Raw genomic sequence first — 15,115 nt, 5'->3', positions numbered from 1 at the left:
GTTCCTGGTAGAGCGCTTCTCTCTTTGTATGCAAATTATTATGACCCTGGGGAAGTCTCCCTATGGGTGATGGGGGAAACCAGACGTGGACTCCTTGCCCAGTGTGCTTAGAGGAATGTGGCTGCACCTCACTGACGAGGGCCATAGAAGGCCGAAACGATCGTCTGGGGTTGTCATGTTCCTTGTTCAGAGGAGAATTGCCTGGTATTTCGGGGCTGGACTGACCTTACTTGGTGGGATCAGACTGATATACTTCAGGAAAGTTTTCTTCTGTGAAAAGCACACTGGTCTAAAAGAGGCTGCTTCCGGGTGGTAAATCGCCATAGAACAAGCCACTGAGCTGTTGTTCGTTCCTGATAGAGCGCTTCTCTCTTTGTATGCAAATTATTATGACCCTGGGGAAGTCTCCCTATGGGTGATGGGGGAAACCAGACGTGGACTCCTTGCCCAGTGTGCTTAGAGGAATGTGGCTCCACCTCACTGACGAGGCCCATAGAAGGCCGAAACGATCGTCTGGGTGTCATGTTCCTTGTTCAGAGGAGAATTGCCTGGTATTTCGGGGCTGGACTGACCTTACTTGGCGGGATCAGACTGATATACTTCAGGAAAGTTTTCTTCTGTGAAAAGCACACTGGTCTAAAAGAGGCTGCTTCCGGGTGGTAAATCGTCATAGAACAAGCCACTGAGCTGTTGTTCGTTCCTGGTAGAGCGCTTCTCTCTTTGTATGCAAATTATTATGACCCTGGGGAAGTCTCCCTATGGGTGATGGGGGAAACCAGACGTGGACTCCTTGCCCAGTGTGCTTAGAGGAATGTGGCTGCACCTCACTGACGAGGCCCATAGAAGGCCGAAACGATCGTCTGGGGTTGTCATGTTCCTTGTTCAGAGGAGAATTGCCTGGTATTTCGGGGCTGGACTGACCTTACTTGGCGGGATCAGACTGATATACTTCAGGAAAGTTTTCTTCTGTGAAAAGCACACTGGTCTAAAAGAGGCTGCTTCCGGGTGGTAAATCGCCATAGAACAAGCCACTGAGCTGTTGTTCGTTCCTGGTAGAGCGCTTCTCTCTTTGTATGCAAATTATTATGACCCTCAGGAAGTCTCCCTTTGGGTGATGGGGGAAACCAGACGTGGACTCCTTGCCCAGTGTGCTTAGAGGAATGTGGCTGCACCTCACTGACGAGGCCCATAGAAGGCCGAAACGATCGTCTGGGGTTGTCATGTTCCTTGTTCAGAGGAGAATTGCCTGGTATTTCGGGGCTGGACTGACCTTACTTGGCGGGATCAGACTGATATACTTCAGGAAAGTTTTCTTCTGTGAAAAGCACACTGGTCTAAAAGAGGCTGCTTCCGGGTGGTAAATCGCCATAGAACAAGCCACTGAGCTGTTGTTCGTTCCTGGTAGAGCGCTTCTCTCTTTGTATGCAAATTATTATGACCCTGGGGAAGTCTCCCTATGGGTGATGGGGGAAACCAGACGTGGACTCCTTGCCCAGTGTGCTTAGAGGAATGTGGCTGCACCTCACTGACGAGGGCCATAGAAGGCCGAAACGATAGTCTGGGGTTGTCATGTTCCTTGTTCAGAGGAGAATTGCCTGGTATTTTGGGGCTCGACTGACCTTACTTGGCGGGATCAGACTGATATACTTCAGGAAAGTTTTCTTCTGTGAAAAGCACACTGGTCTAAAAGAGGCTGCTTCCGGGTGGTAAATCGCCATAGAACAAGCCACTGAGCTGTTGTTCGTTCCTGGTAGAGCGCTTCTCTCTTTGTATGCAAATTATTATGACCCTGGGGAAGTCTCCCTATGGGTGATGGGGGAAACCAGACGTGGACTCCTTGCCCAGTGTGCTTAGAGGAATGTGGCTCCACCTCACTGACGAGGCCCATAGAAGGCCGAAACGATCGTCTGGGTGTCATGTTCCTTGTTCAGAGGAGAATTGCCTGGTATTTCGGGGCTGGACTGACCTTACTTGGCGGGATCAGACTGATATACTTCAGGAAAGTTTTCTTCTGTGAAAAGCACACTGGTCTAAAAGAGGCTGCTTCCGGGTGGTAAATCGCCATAGAACAAGCCACTGAGCTGTTGTTCGCTCTTGGTAGAGCGCTTCTCTCTTTGTATGCAAATTATTATGACCCTGGGGAAGTCTCCCTATGGGTGATGGGGGAAACCAGACGTGGACTCCTTGCCCAGTGTGCTTAGAGGAATGTGGCTGCACCTCACTGACGAGGCCCATAGAAGGCCGAAACGATCGTCTGGGGTTGTCATGTTCCTTGTTCAGAGGAGAATTGCCTGGTATTTCGGGGCTGGACTGACCTTACTTGGCGGGATCAGACTGATATACTTCAGGAAAGTTTTCTTCTGTGAAAAGCACACTGGTCTAAAAGAGGCTGCTTCCGGGTGGTAAATCGCCATAGAACAAGCCACTGAGCTGTTGTTCGTTCCTGGTAGAGCGCTTCTCTCTTTGTATGCAAATTATTATGACCCTCAGGAAGTCTCCCTATGGGTGATGGGGGAAACCAGACGTGGACTCCTTGCCCAGTGTGCTTAGAGGAATGTGGCTGCACCTCACTGACGAGGCCCATAGAAGGCCGAAACGATCGTCTGGGGTTGTCATGTTCCTTGTTCAGAGGAGAATTGCCTGGTATTTCGGGGCTGGACTGACCTTACTTGGCGGGATCAGACTGATATACTTCAGGAAAGTTTTCTTCTGTGAAAAGCACACTGGTCTAAAAGAGGCTGCTTCCGGGTGGTAAATCGCCATAGAACAAGCCACTGAGCTGTTGTTCGTTCCTGGTAGAGCGCTTCTCTCTTTGTATGCAAATTATTATGACCCTGGGGAAGTCTCCCTATGGGTGATGGGGGAAACCAGACGTGGACTCCTTGCCCAGTGTGCTTAGAGGAATGTGGCTGCACCTCACTGACGAGGGCCATAGAAGGCCGAAACGATAGTCTGGGGTTGTCATGTTCCTTGTTCAGAGGAGAATTGCCTGGTATTTCGGGGCTCGACTGACCTTACTTGGCGGGATCAGACTGATATACTTCAGGAAAGTTTTCTTCTGTGAAAAGCACACTGGTCTAAAAGAGGCTGCTTCCGGGTGGTAAATCGCCATAGAACAAGCCACTGAGCTGTTGTTCGTTCCTGGTAGAGCGCTTCTCTCTTTGTATGCAAATTATTATGACCCTGGGGAAGTCTCCCTATGGGTGATGGGGGAAACCAGACGTGGACTCCTTGCCCAGTGTGCTTAGAGGAATGTGGCTGCACCTCACTGACGAGGCCCATAGAAGGCCGAAACGATCGTCTGGGGTTGTCATGTTCCTTGTTCAGAGGAGAATTGCCTGGTATTTCGGGGCTGGACTGACCTTACTTGGCGGGATCAGACTGATATACTTCAGGAAAGTTTTCTTCTGTGAAAAGCACACTGGTCTAAAAGAGGCTGCTTCCGGGTGGTAAATCGCCATAGAACAAGCCACTGAGCTGTTGTTCGTTCCTGGTAGAGCGCTTCTCTCTTTGTATGCAAATTATTATGACCCTGGGGAAGTCTCCCTATGGGTGATGGGGGAAACCAGACGTGGACTCCTTGCCCAGTGTGCTTAGAGGAATGTGGCTGCACCTCACTGACGAGGCCCATAGAAGGCAGAAACGATCGTCTGGGGTTGTCATGTTCCTTGTTCAGAGGAGAATTGCCTGGTATTTCGGGGCTGGACTGACCTTACTTGGCGGGATCAGACTGATATACTTCAGGAAAGTTTTCTTCTGTGAAAAGCACACTGGTCTAAAAGAGGCTGCTTCCGGGTGGTAAATCGCCATAGAACAAGCCACTGAGCTGTTGTTCGTTCCTGGTAGAGCGCTTCTCTCTTTGTATGCAAATTATTATGACCCTGGGGAAGTCTCCCTATGGGTGATGGGGGAAACCAGATGTGGACTCCTTGCCCAGTGTGCTTAGAGGAATGTGGCTGCACCTCACTGACGAGGCCCATAGAAGGCCGAAACGATCGTCTGGGGTTGTCATGTTCCTTGTTCAGAGGAGAATTGCCTGGTATTTCGGGGCTGGACTGACCTTACTTGGCGGGATCAGACTGATATACTTCAGGAAAGTTAGCTTCTGTGAAAAGCACACTGGTCTAAAAGAGGCTGCTTCCGGGTGGTAAATCGCCATAGAACAAGCCACTGAGCTGTTGTTCGTTCCTGGTAGAGCGCTTCTCTCTTTGTATGCAAATTATTATGACCCTGGGGAAGTCTCCCTATGGGTGATGGGGGAAACCAGACGTGGACTCCTTGCCCAGTGTGCTTAGAGGAATGTGGCTGCACCTCACTGACGAGGCCCATAGAAGGCCGAAACGATCGTCTGGGGTTGTCATGTTCCTTGTTCAGAGGAGAATTGCCTGGTATTTCGGGGCTGGACTGACCTTACTTGGCGGGATCAGACTGATATACTTCAGGAAAGTTAGCTTCTGTGAAAAGCACACTGGTCTAAAAGAGGCTGCTTCCGGGTGGTAAATCGCCATAGAACAAGCCACTGAGCTGTTGTTCGTTCCTGGTAGAGCGCTTCTCTCTTTGTATGCAAATTATTATGACCCTGGGGAAGTCTCCCTATGGGTGATGGGGGAAACCAGACGTGGACTCCTTGCCCAGTGTGCTTAGAGGAATGTGGCTGCACCTCACTGACGAGGCCCATAGAAGGCCGAAACGATCGTCTGGGGTTGTCATGTTCCTTGTTCAGAGGAGAATTGCCTGGTATTTCGGGGCTGGACTGACCTTACTTGGCGGGATCAGACTGATATACTTCAGGAAAGTTTTCTTCTGTGAAAAGCACACTGGTCTAAAAGAGGCTGCTTCCGGGTGGTAAATCGCCATAGAACAAGCCACTGAGCTGTTGTTCGTTCCTGGTAGAGCGCTTCTCTCTTTGTATGCAAATTATTATGACCCTGGGGAAGTCTCCCTATGGGTAATGGGGGAAACCAGACGTGGACTCCTTGCCCAGTGTGCTTAGAGGAATGTGGCTGCACCTCACTGACGAGGCCCATAGAAGGCCGAAACGATCGTCTGGGGTTGTCATGTTCCTTGTTCAGAGGAGAATTGCCTGGTATTTCGGGGCTGGACTGACCTTACTTGGCGGGATCAGACTGATATACTTCAGGAAAGTTTTCTTCTGTGAAAAGCACACTGGTCTAAAAGAGGCTGCTTCCGGGTGGTAAATCGCCATAGAACAAGCCACTGAGCTGTTGTTCGTTCCTGGTAGAGCGCTTCTCTCTTTGTATGCAAATTATTATGACCCTGGGGAAGTCTCCCTATGGGTGATGGGGGAAACCAGACGTGGACTCCTTGCCCAGTGTGCTTAGAGGAATGTGGCTGCACCTCACTGACGAGGCCCATAGAAGGCCGAAACGATCGTCTGGGGTTGTCATGTTCCTTGTTCAGAGGAGAATTGCCTGGTATTTCAGGGCTGGACTGACCTTACTTGGCGGGATCAGACTGATATACTTCAGGAAAGTTTTCTTCTGTGAAAAGCACACTGGTCTAAAAGAGGCTGCTTCCGGGTGGTAAATCGCCATAGAACAAGCCACTGAGCTGTTGTTCGTTCCTGGTAGAGCGCTTCTCTCTTTGTATGCAAATTATTATGACCCTGGGGAAGTCTCCCTATGGGTGATGGGGGAAACCAGACGTGGACTCCTTGCCCAGTGTGCTTAGAGGAATGTGGCTGCACCTCACTGACGAGGCCCATAGAAGGCCGAAACGATCGTCTGGGGTTGTCATGTTCCTTGTTCAGAGGAGAATTGCCTGGTATTTCGGGGCTGGACTGACCTTACTTGGCGGGATCAGACTGATATACTTCAGGAAAGTTTTCTTCTGTGAAAAGCACACTGGTCTAAAAGAGGCTGCTTCCAGGTGGTAAATCGCCATAGAACAAGCCACTGAGCTGTTGTTCGTTCCTGGTAGAGCGCTTCTCTCTTTGTATGCAAATTATTATGACCCTGGGGAAGTCTCCCTATGGGAGATGGGGGAAACCAGACGTGGACTCCTTGCCCAGTGTGCTTAGAGGAATGTGGCTGCACCTCACTGACGAGGCCCATAGAAGGCCGAAACGATCGTCTGGGGTTGTCATGTTCCTTGTTCAGAGGAGAATTGCCTGGTATTTCGGGGCTGGACTGACCTTACTTGGCGGGATCAGACTGATATACTTCAGGAAAGTTTTCTTCTGTGAAAAGCACACTGGTCTAAAAGAGGCTGCTTCCGGGTGGTAAATCGCCATAGAACAAGCCACTGAGCTGTTGTTCGTTCCTGGTAGAGCGCTTCTCTCTTTGTATGCAAATTATTATGACCCTGGGGAAGTCTCCCTATGGGTGATGGGGGAAACCAGACGTGGACTCCTTGCCCAGTGTGCTTAGAGGAATGTGGCTGCACCTCACTGACGAGGCCCATAGAAGGCCGAAACGATCGTCTGGGGTTGTCATGTTCCTTGTTCAGAGGAGAATTGCCTGGTATTTCGGGGCTGGACTGACCTTACTTGGCGGGATCAGACTGATATACTTCAGGAAAGTTAGCTTCTGTGAAAAGCACACTGGTCTAAAAGAGGCTGCTTCCGGGTGGTAAATCGCCATAGAACAAGCCACTGAGCTGTTGTTCGTTCCTGGTAGAGCGCTTCTCTCTTTGTATGCAAATTATTATGACCCTGGGGAAGTCTCCCTATGGGTGATGGGGGAAACCAGACGTGGACTCCTTGCCCAGTGTGCTTAGAGGAATGTGGCTGCACCTCACTGACGAGGCCCATAGAAGGCCGAAACGATCGTCTGGGGTTGTCATGTTCCTTGTTCAGAGGAGAATTGCCTGGTATTTCGGGGCTGGACTGACCTTACTTGGCGGGATCAGACTGATATACTTCAGGAAAGTTTTCTTCTGTGAAAAGCACACTGGTCTAAAAGAGGCTGCTTCCGGGTGGTAAATCGCCATAGAACAAGCCACTGAGCTGTTGTTCGTTCCTGGTAGAGCGCTTCTCTCTTTGTATGCAAATTATTATGACCCTGGGGAAGTCTCCCTATGGGTGATGGGGGAAACCAGACGTGGACTCCTTGCCCAGTGTGCTTAGAGGAATGTGGCTGCACCTCACTGACGAGGCCCATAGAAGGCCGAAACGATCGTCTGGGGTTGTCATGTTCCTTGTTCAGAGGAGAATTGCCTGGTATTTCGGGGCTGGACTGACCTTACTTGGCGGGATCAGACTGATATACTTCAGGAAAGTTTTCTTCTGTGAAAAGCACACTGGTCTAAAAGAGGCTGCTTCCGGGTGGTAAATCGCCATAGAACAAGCCACTGAGCTGTTGTTCGTTCCTGGTAGAGCGCTTCTCTCTTTGTATGCAAATTATTATGACCCTGGGGAAGTCTCCCTATGGGTGATGGGGGAAACCAGACGTGGACTCCTTGCCCAGTGTGCTTAGAGGAATGTGGCTGCACCTCACTGACGAGGCCCATAGAAGGCCGAAACGATCGTCTGGGGTTGTCATGTTCCTTGTTCAGAGGAGAATTGCCTGGTATTTCAGGGCTGGACTGACCTTACTTGGCGGGATCAGACTGATATACTTCAGGAAAGTTTTCTTCTGTGAAAAGCACACTGGTCTAAAAGAGGCTGCTTCTGGGTGGTAAATCGCCATAGAACAAGCCACTGAGCTGTTGTTCGTTCCTGGTAGAGCGCTTCTCTCTTTGTATGCAAATTATTATGACCCTGGGGAAGTCTCCCTATGGGTGATGGGGGAAACCAGACGTGGACTCCTTGCCCAGTGTGCTTAGAGGAATGTGGCTGCACCTCACTGACGAGGCCCATAGAAGGCCGAAACGATCGTCTGGGGTTGTCATGTTCCTTGTTCAGAGGAGAATTGCCTGGTATTTCGGGGCTGGACTGACCTTACTTGGCGGGATCAGACTGATATACTTCAGGAAAGTTTTCTTCTGTGAAAAGCACACTGGTCTAAAAGAGGCTGCTTCCGGGTGGTAAATCGCCATAGAACAAGCCACTGAGCTGTTGTTCGTTCCTGGTAGAGCGCTTCTCTCTTTGTATGCAAATTATTATGACCCTGGGGAAGTCTCCCTATGGGTGATGGGGGAAACCAGACGTGGACTCCTTGCCCAGTGTGCTTAGAGGAATGTGGCTGCACCTCACTGACGAGGCCCATAGAAGGCCGAAACGATCGTCTGGGGTTGTCATGTTCCTTGTTCAGAGGAGAATTGCCTGGTATTTCGGGGCTGGACTGACCTTACTTGGCGGGATCAGACTGATATACTTCAGGAAAGTTAGCTTCTGTGAAAAGCACACTGGTCTAAAAGAGGCTGCTTCCGGGTGGTAAATCGCCATAGAACAAGCCACTGAGCTGTTGTTCATTCCTGGTAGAGCGCTTCTCTCTTTGTATGCAAATTATTATGACCCTGGGGAAGTCTCCCTATGGGTGATGGGGGAAACCAGACGTGGACTCCTTTCCCAGTGTGCTTAGAGGAATGTGGCTGCACCTCACTGACGAGGCCCATAGAAGGCCGAAACGATCGTCTGGGGTTGTCATGTTCCTTGTTCAGAGGAGAATTGCCTGGTATTTCGGGGCTGGACTGACCTTACTTGGCGGGATCAGACTGATATACTTCAGGAAAGTTTTCTTCTGTGAAAAGCACACTGGTCTAAAAGAGGCTGCTTCTGGGTGGTAAATCGCCATAGAACAAGCCACTGAGCTGTTGTTCGTTCCTGGTAGAGCGCTTCTCTCTTTGTATGCAAATTATTATGACCCTGGGGAAGTCTCCCTATGGGTGATGGGGGAAACCAGACGTGGACTCCTTGCCCAGTGTGCTTAGAGGAATGTGGCTGCACCTCACTGACGAGGCCCATAGAAGGCCGAAACGATCGTCTGGGGTTGTCATGTTCCTTGTTCAGAGGAGAATTGCCTGGTATTTCGGGGCTGGACTGACCTTACTTGGCGGGATCAGACTGATATACTTCAGGAAAGTTTTCTTCTGTGAAAAGCACACTGGTCTAAAAGAGGCTGCTTCCGGGTGGTAAATCGCCATAGAACAAGCCACTGAGCTGTTGTTCGTTCCTGGTAGAGCGCTTCTCTCTTTGTATGCAAATTATTATGACCCTGGGGAAGTCTCCCTATGGGTGATGGGGGAAACCAGACGTGGACTCCTTGCCCAGTGTGCTTAGAGGAATGTGGCTGCACCTCACTGACGAGGCCCATAGAAGGCCGAAACGATCGTCTGGGGTTGTCATGTTCCTTGTTCAGAGGAGAATTGCCTGGTATTTCGGGGCTGGACTGACCTTACTTGGCGGGATCAGACTGATATACTTCAGGAAAGTTAGCTTCTGTGAAAAGCACACTGGTCTAAAAGAGGCTGCTTCCGGGTGGTAAATCGCCATAGAACAAGCCACTGAGCTGTTGTTCGTTCCTGGTAGAGCGCTTCTCTCTTTGTATGCAAATTATTATGACCCTGGGGAAGTCTCCCTATGGGTGATGGGGGAAACCAGACGTGGACTCCTTTCCAGTGTGCTTAGAGGAATGTGGCTGCACCTCACTGACGAGGCCCATAGAAGGCCGAAACGATCGTCTGGGGTTGTCATGTTCCTTGTTCAGAGGAGAATTGCCTGGTATTTCGGGGCTGGACTGACCTTACTTGGCGGGATCAGACTGATATACTTCAGGAAAGTTTTCTTCTGTGAAAAGCACACTGGTCTAAAAGAGGCTGCTTCCGGGTGGTAAATCGCCATAGAACAAGCCACTGAGCTGTTGTTCGTTCCTGGTAGAGCGCTTCTCTCTTTGTATGCAAATTATTATGACCCTGGGGAAGTCTCCCTATGGGTGATGGGGGAAACCAGACGTGGACTCCTTGCCCAGTGTGCTTAGAGGAATGTGGCTGCACCTCACTGACGAGGCCCATAGAAGGCCGAAACGATCGTCTGGGGTTGTCATGTTCCTTGTTCAGAGGAGAATTGCCTGGTATTTCGGGGCTGGACTGACCTTACTTGGCGGGATCAGACTGATATACTTCAGGAAAGTTTTCTTCTGTGAAAAGCACACTGGTCTAAAAGAGGCTGCTTCCGGGTGGTAAATCGCCATAGAACAAGCCACTGAGCTGTTGTTTGTTCCTGGTAGAGCGCTTCTCTCTTTGTATGCAAGCGATCACATTTACTTTCAACTCGTAAAACAAGTGATAAGCCCCATGAGCACAACCCCCTGCGATAAACCTCTTATCACTTGTGCGCAAACATTTGTGCTCCACTCATAATATGGCCCTTAATGTATAGTAATTTAAGTAGTTGCAATTGAAATCACAAATTGTAAAAATATAAACAAAACAGCTCACCTGATTCTTCAAAAATTATAAAAATATAAACAAATAAAACACATATTTCAAATGTTTAAAAAATCTCAAAAACAAAGCACACCTGATTCTTCAAACTCCTTGTTGTAAATATTCCATGTATCACTGATACGAAGTAGATTTTCTTCCATAGCTCGAATGTCTATATAAGGACAGTTGCATTCTGGAAATTTTGAACCACACTGACACCAGCAATCATTGTCTTTGCAAATAAATTCTCCTTCAGAATTGCAAGCTATGTAACTCAGTGCTGCCTGCACAAAGCGTTCCTGCAGATATTCAGGCAGAATAACTTGAAGACCTGAGTAAACAAAAAAATTATAAGATATCAATAACAGTAAAACTGGAATATGGTTTTACAGTTATATAAGAAGATACAATAGACTTGCTAAACATGAACATCGTAATCCAAACGCATTGCAAACAGTCAGCTAGATTACGAGTTTTGAGCGCTATAAGGAAATTAACGACCACCACAAAAGCGGCGGTATTTAACCTCCCTATAGCGCTACTATTACAGGTTTTGTAAAACCCGGCTTGCGCGGGCGATATGGTTGCGTTGATCTCCATACCTCACCCAAATACAAGCAGTGTTTTGATGTGCTCGTGCACGATTTTCCCATAGACATTGAGAGTCGGCTAAAAAAAAGCCTAACACCTGCAATCGCGGAAATAAAAGCTCCGTAACGCAGTCCCATTGATGTCTATGGGGAAAGAAAAAGTTACATTTAAACCTAACACCCTAACATAAACCCCACATCTAAACACCCCTAATCTGCTGCCCCTAACATTGCCACAACCTATATAATGTTATTAACCCCCTAATCTGCTGCCCCTAACATCGCCACCACCTAAATAAAACTATTAACCCCTAATCTGCTGCTCCCGATATCGCCGCCACCTACATTACAGTTATTAACCCCTAATCTGCCGCCCCCAATATCGCCGCCACTATACTAAAGTTATTAACCCCTAAACCTCTGGCCTCCCACATCACTAACACTAAATAAATATATTAACCCCTAAACCTAATCCTAACGTAACCCTAACCCTAAGCATAACTTAACTCTAATGTAAGCCTAAATCTAACCCTAACCCCCCTAACTTAAATATAATTAAAATAAATCTAAATTAAATTTACAATTATTACCTAAATAATACCTATTTAAAACTAAATACTTACCTGTAAAAAAAAACTAAGCTAGCTACAATATAAGTAATAGTTATATTGTAGCTAGCTTAGGTTTTATTTTTATTTCACTTGTAATTTTGTATTTATTTTAACTAGGTAGACTAGTTAGCAAATAGTTATTAACTATTTACTAACTACCTAGTTAAAATAAATACAAAGTTACCTGTAAAATAAAACATAACCTGCCTTACACTAAAACCTAACATTACAATAAATAAAATAAATTAAATTAATAAAATAAATTAAATTAATAAAATACAATTATCTAAATTACAAAAAAATAAACACTAAATTACACAAAATAAAAAATGAATTTATCAAAAATAAAAATGAATTACTCCTAATCTACCAGCCCTATCAAAATAAAAAAGCCCACCCAAAATAAAAAAAAACCTTAGCCTACACTAAACTGCCATTGGCCCGAATTCTATCAGCCAATAGGGGAAAATAATTCTATCAGCCAATCGGAATGTAAGGGACGCCATCTTTCGGATGACGTCACTTAAAGGGAAACTTAATTTTCCAGTGGCAATCGTAAGAAGAGGATGCTCCATGTCTTGAAGATGGACCTGCTCCGCGCTGGATGGATGAAGATAGAAGATGCCGTCTGGATGAAGACTTCTCCCCACTTGGATGAAGACTTCTGCCCGCTTGGATGAAGACTTCTGCCGCCTGGATGAGGATGGATGTCCGGTCTTCGAAAACTGTAAGTGGATTGTCGGGAGTTAGTGTTTTTTTAAAGGTTTATTGGGTGGGTTTTATTTTTAGCTTAGGGTTTGGGTAATGTAAAAGAGCTAAATGCCCTTTTAAGGGCAATGCCCATCCAAATGCCCTTTTCAGGGCAATGGTTAGCTTAAGTTTATTTAGATAGGTTTTTATTTGGGGGGTTTGGTTGGGTGGTGGTGGGTTCTACTGTTGGGTGGATGTTTGTATTTTTTTTTACAGGTAAAAGAGCTGATTTCTTTGGGGCAATGCCCCACAAAAGGCCCTTTTAAGGGCCATTGGCAGTTTAGTGTAGGCTAGGTTTTTTTTATTTTGATAGGGCTATTAGATTAGGAGTAATTTGTTTTTATTTTTGATAATTTAGTTTTTTATTTTGTGTAATTTAGTGCTTATTTTTTTTTTGCAATTTAGATAATTGTATTTTATTAATTTAATTTATTTTATTTTATTGTAATGTTAGGTTTTAGTGTAAGGCGGGTTTTATTTTACAGGTAAATTTGTATTTATTTTAACTAGCTAGTTAGTAAAAATTAATAACTATTTACTAATGCAAAGAATATTGATTTAGTAGCGCTAATGAAAGTTTAGAGAAAATATATTAAATATAAATGAATCGTGTGATTCTAATAAAAGTATACAAATGGCAAAAGGCAGTTTTATTGCCAGTGTTACACGTGAAAGCAATATGTTAGTGTTGATCGTTAACTCTAAAAACACTTAGTGGGTGTAGGAGGAGTGTAAATGAATACTGGATTGTTAAATAGAGAGCGAATGCATGAAGCAAATATTAGATATAGTGTTATACACAAACGATTAAAAATAATTTGATATTTTATATTTTATGAATGAAGCAGGTTAAAAATATACAAGGGTGCCAGCACCAGATACAATGAGTAAATTACAATAAAAATCATCAAGTTAAAAACAGGCTTTAACATTGAGATGCATACATATGAATTAAGATATATATATATATATATATATATATATATATATATATATATATATATATATATATATATATATATATATATATATATATATATATATATACGGGTTGAAAAAGTTGCCCAAGAGCTAGTGGTCCCTTCAAATTTCTTAGTGGTCCCATTTTGTAACTTCATATTTTTTGCGTTGCGGAATGTGTAAAATTGAAATTTCATGATACACTTTTGTATTACACATTTGAATTTTTATTGTAATTTACTCATTGTATCTGGTGCTGGCACCCTTGTATATTTTTAACCTGCTTCATTCATAAAATATAAAATATCAAATTATTTTTAATCGTTTGTGTATAACACTGTATCTAATATTTGCTTCATGCATTCGCTCTCTATTTAACAATCCAGTATTCATTTACACTCCTCCTACACCCGCTAAGTGTTTTTAGAGTTAACGATCAACACTAACATATTGCTTTCACGTGTAACACTGGCAATAAAACTGCCTTTTGCCATTTGTATACTTTTATTAGACTCACACGATTCATCCATATTTAATATATTTTCTCTAAGCTTTCATTAGCGCTACCCAATTAATATTCTTTGCATTTCTCTCACTTAGGTTGGTATTTGGGAGATATTCCAACCTTTTGGGCAAGCTTTTTAGAGATATAGAGTGTTGGTATCTCTAACGAAAATCCTTTTTTGTCTATTAACTATTTACTAACTAGTCTACCTAGTTAAAGTAAATACAAACTTAGCTGTGAAATAAAAATAAAACCTAAGCTAGCTACAATATAACTATTAGTTATTAGCTTAGGTTTTATTTTATAGGTAAGTATTTAGTGTTAAATAGGAATTATTTAGGTAATAATTGTAAGTTTTATTTAGATTTATTTTAATTATATTTAAGTTAGGGGATGTTAGGGTTAGACTTAGGCTTAGGGTTACGTTAGGTTTAGCGGTTAATGTATTTATGTAGTGGAGGCCAGAGGTTTAGGGGTTAATAGTTTATTTTAGTATATTTCATTGTGGGGGTTTGTGGTTTAATAGTTAATAGGTTTATTATAGCGGTGGTGTTGGCGGACGGCAGATTAGGGGTTAATAATATTTAAATAGTGTTTGCGATGCGGGAGGGCGACGGTTTGGGGGGGTTGAATAGGTTTATTATAGTGGCAACGATGTCGGGGAGCAGTGGAATAGGGGTTAATAATACATTTTTTAAGTGGCAGCGATGTCAGGAGCGGCAGATTATGGGTTAATATTTTTATTTTAGTATTTGCGATGCGGGAGGGCCTCGGCTGAGGGGTTAATAGGTAGTTTATGGGTGTTAGTGTACAGTTTAGTTATGAGTTTTATGCTACAGCTTTGTAGCATAAAACACATAACTACTGACTTTAGATGGCAGTAAAGATCTTGTCAGTATAGGGTTTACCGCTCACTTTTTGGCCTCACAACAAAACTCATAATACCGGCGCTATGGGAGTCCCATTGAAAAAGGACTTTTTTAAAAGTGCGGTACGGACGTTGCGTGACGGCCAAAAAGGTGTGCGGTAAACAAGACTTGTAATAGCGGCGTTAGGGAAAAAGCGTTGTTATGAAGCATAATGATGCTTTTTCATTCATAACGCAAAACTCGTAATCTAGCTGAGTATAAATAGCAATATGGTTATAAGAAAGGCATTTTCTATGCATATGTGTGTTCTTTATTAAATGAATGTAACTATTCCTGAACTATCAAGCATTGCATTTATAAGAAACATATAAAAAAAGAAAACTAGTTAAAGTATTTTAAAGTCAGCTAAAGAAAATTTCAGCTTTAGGAACATAAAAAAAGGCTATTAGTCAATCAGTTTGGAACAGGGAGAAAATAATTTGGCAATTTTGTTCCATAAAAAGA

General features: G+C 44.7%; 1 protein-coding gene across 2 annotated transcripts in view; it reads right to left on the bottom strand.

The window, feature by feature from the left end:
• Nucleotides 1–15,115, bottom strand: part of BRINP3 (BMP/retinoic acid inducible neural specific 3) — a 503,104-nt gene that overhangs the window by 185,770 nt on the left and 302,219 nt on the right. For both annotated transcript variants that reach the window (XM_053693750.1, XM_053693751.1), the window contains one exon: nt 10,421–10,657. In XM_053693750.1, coding sequence (XP_053549725.1) covers nt 10,421–10,657 — 237 coding nt within the window. The remainder of the gene's footprint in view (nt 1–10,420; nt 10,658–15,115) is intronic.

This window comes from Bombina bombina, chromosome 10 (assembly GCF_027579735.1).
Source record: "Bombina bombina isolate aBomBom1 chromosome 10, aBomBom1.pri, whole genome shotgun sequence".
NCBI classification, from domain to species: domain Eukaryota; kingdom Metazoa; phylum Chordata; class Amphibia; order Anura; family Bombinatoridae; genus Bombina; species Bombina bombina.
This window is presented reverse-complemented; position numbering and strand designations above follow the sequence as displayed.